This window comes from Branchiostoma floridae, chromosome 10, assembly GCF_000003815.2.
Source record: "Branchiostoma floridae strain S238N-H82 chromosome 10, Bfl_VNyyK, whole genome shotgun sequence".
In the NCBI taxonomy this organism is placed as follows: domain Eukaryota; kingdom Metazoa; phylum Chordata; class Leptocardii; order Amphioxiformes; family Branchiostomatidae; genus Branchiostoma; species Branchiostoma floridae.
In genome coordinates, this window is record NC_049988.1 from 10732467 (window position 1) to 10738379 (window position 5913).

General features: G+C 41.3%; 1 protein-coding gene across 1 annotated transcript in view; it reads right to left on the bottom strand.

Annotated features, from left to right (window-relative positions):
• LOC118424354 (solute carrier organic anion transporter family member 4C1-like) overlaps nt 1-5913 on the bottom strand; it is an 8762-nt gene that overhangs the window by 473 nt on the left and 2376 nt on the right. The window contains exons 2-7 of the mRNA XM_035832903.1: nt 5593-5871; nt 4914-5012; nt 4507-4609; nt 3808-3929; nt 2825-3055; nt 2280-2399 (exon numbers count right to left, since the gene is read on the bottom strand). Of these exons, the coding sequence (XP_035688796.1) occupies nt 2280-2399; nt 2825-3055; nt 3808-3929; nt 4507-4609; nt 4914-5012; nt 5593-5871 (954 nt within the window). The remainder of the gene's footprint in view (nt 1-2279; nt 2400-2824; nt 3056-3807; nt 3930-4506; nt 4610-4913; nt 5013-5592; nt 5872-5913) is intronic.

Genomic DNA, 5913 nt, shown 5'->3' on the forward strand with positions numbered 1-5913 from the left:
GTCTTTGAAGCTTTGACCCGAAATATTTTAAAGTCAAACTGCTGAAGAGAAGTAAGTGACTGCTACGATTATCGTAGATATGGCCCTAAAAACTGATAAAAGAAGCCTTCTCAATAATAGTCTAAAATGCAAGAGCTTCCGGGGGGGCTTCGCCCACCTGGGTCCCCCCCACAGTGGCCCTGCCCCTGGACCCCGCCAGGGACATTCGGCGGCCCCCGGACCCCTGTCCGACGCTTTGAAAAAATCCTGGCGAGAAGTCTGTACGGCCTGAGTCTTCAAGTTAACGTATTGTGTGGTCCCGCTTATGAATATTAATTAGCCTTCGCTTTCCTCTTCGCTGATTGGCTGAACCATTAATTGAATTAACTCTTCCTGCCGGTTAGACGCAGGTGCAGATGTAGGCTCTGTGGGGTGAACGTCCGAAAGGTCATGGCATGGAGAACGAAAGAAAACCAATTTCCCCTAAAAAAGTGCTGTAATTAAGCCTTTTACAGTACTTTATGCCAAAAATTTTACTTGGATCATTTTACCAACTATCTTATGCCTATCTATACCAAATGTTACTCATACCAGGGTACAGGGGTGCAAAATATACCGTTATAAGACCGTCAACAACAGTCGCACGGAGCGAACAGCGCAGCGAAAATACCATCGCTAGCGTTTCAACTTCGGATAACAAGTTATAAGTACTGTTGAACTCAGTAACGTTAAAGTTTGTTTTTAGTTCCTTTGACGGTTTGACCTGAAATAGTGTTACGCTAAACTCCTGAAGAGAAGTTAAGTGACTGCTGCGATTATCATAGATTTGCCCCTAAGAACTGATACAATATAAAGCCTTCTGAATAGTCTAAAATGCGAGAGCCTTAGGCGGGCTTCGCTCCCCCTGGCGGGAACACTGCTATATACGGGATCATGGGGCCCCGCTTATGAATATTAATTAGCCTTTGGCCTCCTCTTCGCTGATTGGCTAGGTCTTTGATTCAATTAACTCTCCGGCTGACGCGCACAGGTGTGGCTCTGTCCGGGGTCACTGAAGGTCACGTCAGGAGGCCAAAAGAAAACAAATTTCCCCTCAGAAAAGTGCCAAAATTAATCATTTTAAAGTTGTTTATGTCAAAATTTTTACTTGAATCTTGTTACCAAGTATCTAATGCCTATCTATACCAAATTTCAGGTCATTTAATTGTAATACCAGGGTACAGGAGCCAAAAGTGTCCTTTTTTGGTCAAAAATTGGCCAAAAATCGCAAAAATAAGCATTTTGTTGCACTGTACACCAAAAGTGTTATTGAATTTATATGAAGGTATTATCAAGGCACATCTGTGTCAAATTTTAGCTCATTCGGTTGCAATACCAAGGTACAGGAGCCAAAAGTGTCCTTTTTTGGTCAAAAATTGGTCAAAAAATCGCAAAAATAAGCATTTTGTTGTACTGTACACCAAAAGTGTTATTGAATTCATATGGGGGCATTATCAAGGCACATCTCTGTCAAATTTCAGCTCATTTGGTTGTAATACCAGGGTACAGGGGCCAAAAGTGTCCTTTTTTGGTCAAAAATTGGTCAAAAAATCGCAAAAATAAGCATTTTGTTGTACTGTACACCAAAAGTGTTATCGAATTTATATGGGGGCATTATCAAGGCACATCTCTGTCAAATTTCAGCTCATTTGGTTGTAATACCAGGGTACAGGGGCCAAAATATACAGTTTTGGTCTAAAATTGACCAAAAAATCTCAATAAAATCATTTTAGAGGCAGATATGAAAAAACTGAGAAAAATCATCAAGGTATTGGCCCATTCTACCCCTGTGCCAAATTTCAGGTCATTCGGTCCAGGAACGGCGGAGATGAATCACTTTGAAGATTTGACAGGAGAAAGAAAGAAAGAAGAAAGAAAGAAACATTACGAATACAATATATTTCACCATACTATGTATGGCTGAAATATAAATATAGCTTCATTACAGTGGTACATCAAAGTGCTGTATTTTCTCATAAAAAACATATCAGGGGCAATAAAACCTGATGACGTCATCCATATGGTAAAAAAATCAGATTTCTAATTCTTTCATGCAAACCTATCCATATTCAATATGCTGACCGTAAATATCAGGAAACGCATCTCTGCACACACACAGACACTTACACAAACACAGCACCTCTATTGTAACCTCTATTGTTCATGACAATAAAAGTGCACCCACCCCTGAAGGTAAGGGGAGGTAACTCCAGCCAAATTGATGTTATCACATCGCAACAAGAAGCCAGCAGAGGTTATACCCATGACGATACTTCCCGTTATGGCCAGCTTCAGGGCTCCGGAAATTCCCACTCGGAGTCTTCTCATCATAAAACCGCCGAGGAGCGAACCACCCATCCCTCCTGGTATCAAAACAATCCCTGTAGAAAGAGGGAATAAGAATCGTCATCGTCTATATAGTAGTCTCGTCAACAACACCGTACACCAACTTTAATTTTTACGATCTCATACGGACTACTAAATACAAAATTTAGTGGCAACATTCGATTTACTAGCAATACTACCTAGGCTGAAAACGTCAATCTCTAGTATCTTAATACGGTAATTAAGGTGGGACTAATGGTGGATTTCGTTATGATGTCTGAAAACAAAGCTTATCAATCTTTAATATGTATTTTTTTTACAGCTGAGATGTCGGGCTTTCATATGACGGTATGTTTGTGTGTCAGTAACGGCAGAGAGTTGAGTTATTAACAGTTGCTTTCTCCTATTCTTTTTATAGCAAACCATTGTTAATAGGCTGTATATTGAATGACGTGAGCATCTGGTCTATGGCATTTCGTACCTGACAAGATGGCGGACCACCCAGCAGGCTGTGCGAACTGATTCTCGACGTACTTGACGGCGAAGGTGATGAGGCCGTTAAAGCTCATGGCGATCCCGCAGGACGCTGACGTCAGGAAAAGGAGCGTCGGGATCTTAAACATGGACGCCATTTCCTTGAAGAAATTGACTAGCCCCTTATTTTCTGGATCTTCTTCGCCTTTCTTTGACTCAGTAGACAGAGTAGCATTATCTAATTTTAGAACGGGGGAAACAAGTGAACGGATTTAGTTCATAGCACCAATTCTCATGGCCAGGATCACACATAGAGGCCCGCACCTTTAAGGCTAGAATAGGGCTGGGTATCGGTACAGCGTACCGGTACAAAACCGGTTTTTCTTATTGGACCGGTCCAGAAAAACCGGACCTGAAAAAATTAGGTGGACCGGATGTTGGACCTATTAGAAAATTAGCAGATTACTTGATCAGGCATTCACACGTTTTGGCGCTTGCAGGTGGAAGAAAATAACAAGAGTGAAGTAGAAAAGTTTTATAGTCATTTCTACCAAGTTTTACAGTCAATCGTACAGGCGCAGTTAGCGTTGTAGGATTTTAAGACGCCAGTGTAAGTCTAATACTCCACCAAACAGATTTCTTTGCAGTGAAATGGACCATTGGCATGAGTCATACTGAATCAGGTCCAGGTTCAGGTCCGGACCTGGACCTGATCCTCTGTACCTGAACCGGACCTGGACCTGAATTTTCTGTACCGGTACCCACCCCTAGGCTAGAATATCTAGATGATATGTAGATGATCTAAGTTTAGTTATGATATGTAACAGTTAGATAATTCATACAAAAGACTATTCAAATCATATACTGAAAGTGAGCTGAAAAGTGAATTATTGTATCGGATATTTGATATGTAGTTGATGAAAGATTATAAGTAAATTTTAGCAGATGTCTTTTATATCGTTATTGTTGTTAAACTGTTGAATTTCCTACCTGGATATTTGCCCGGTAGTCCCGCTAGCCAGGGTGAGATGAGAAGTGCGATAGTAGCGAACATGGGGAACCCAAGCCACCAGGCACCCAGCCACCGGGAGTCTGATGGGCCTCCGTCCGGTCTGGAAAAAAAATGAGACTTGTTGTCATCTTTCAAAAGACGGCGAACACTAATAAATGCCCAACTGCAGCCTCGTTTTTGGTGCATGACCCCTGAATGACTCCTGGAAATCCTTAACTGGAAATAGAATTTGTGTGACCCTTGGTTTTACGCCAATCTGATCCACATATAAACATATAATTCAAAAGGCAGCGAAACACACAAAACTTGAAGAAGTTCGTTCCTTGTCTATGAACCTTGTTCAGCAATCTGCCATTAAATTTGATTACTCGCATTTAGATACCTCCATTTGAAAGGGGGTTATGGATACAGCAACAGAATATGATGTATTTCAGATTTAGAACAGTTTCCGCCAGAGTGCCTTTGCTTGTAGCATATGAAAGATAAATTCTAACATAGCTGTTAACAGGGGTTAACATTAACTTTCAATTTTGTACAATAAATGTTTGATCATATGCATGAATTTTCATTGATATCTAATTGATAGATTTGTGTATCTTTAAGTTAAGATGATGTGACTTGATACAAAGTGATGCTGTATATATAAAACAAAGAATATGAAAAGAAAATAATCTTACGGCACTGCGCCTGGTTTGTTGAAATCAACATAAGTGTTGAGCAGTTTTCCATTGAGAAGGTAGCCAACAGCTGGTCCAAGCGCACCCGCGGCATCTTTCAAACCTATAGAAACCACAAGCAATTACCTTCATGCATGCACGTTATTAGTGTCTGTGTGTAAGCATGAATATGTGTCAGTGTGTCTGTGTCTATGACTCTATGTGTTAGCATGTGCGTCAGTTCGTGCGTGCGCGTGTGTATGCGTGTGTGCATGTGTGTCTTTGTCTGTGCTTGTGTGTGTGTATGTGTAATTATGCATATGAGTCAGTGTCTGTGTGTGTCTGTGTAGTGTATGTGTGAGCATAATGTGTGTATGCGCATATCAGTGTGCATTACGTGTGTACCATAGGATAATGATATTTCTTACCCAGATACAATCCGCCAGAGTTGGGAGGCGCGCTTGCCTCCAACAGATCACTACCGAATGTATGTAGTGGAATCGCCCCTATCCCCTGCAGTATCTGACCTAAAATAACATAGGGAGGAAACGAGATTTTTGTGTTTTTGAAATAATCCTCCAAGTAGTGTTCATATTTCTATGTTATTGCAGTGATTGATTTTCTTTAAAATATTCCATGTCCCTTAGGCTAACATATTGTTTATCACCATGAGGCCATGCACCTTTCGTGTGGATGGCGATCGCTGAGAGACTGTATAGCGACCAAGATTAAATTTGTGCGACCTTTGATTTCATAACTGGAATATGGAGCAAGATGTAAAAGTATGATTTAAAAGACACAAAAAATGTCAAAATTGTTTTTAATCTATAAAAATTCTCTGAGGTATCTTTGGTCGCTCGACAGTCGTAACGCGATCGCAGCCGCCAGTAGATAGGTGGTTGTTTATAGGGGAAACCCTACTTTTAACATTATATACAATGTGAATAGACAAAGAGGAAAACCCTCAATACACACGTGAAAAGGCCCCCGAAAGATGACGGTTTAAGGAGCAAAAGAATAAACGGAAAACAAAACATGAGACGATCCTCTTGTAATTTGTTGACACAGACAAACATAAACAAAAACAAGCCCACAGTGTAGCCGTACCTGTAAGGAACACAAACATGTAATTAGACAGTCCCGTTTCTTCTTCTTCACACGTGGATCGGGTGTCGTTGTTGCCATGGTGACATGTTGTTCTAACGGACGCTCCGTAGTTGTACAGTCCGACTGTGAAGTGGGGGAGGGCGAAGATCATGGCTCCCGCCCACAGTAGCAGCGCGCCCAGGGACAGCGCCTTAACCTTGGCACGCCTGGTCCTGATCCAATACGTCACCAGAAGTCCTAATGCACCATTGCCGATGTCGTAACCAATGGATACTGTGCCTGGGAATCGAACATTGAAAATATTACCCTTACTTCACCTTA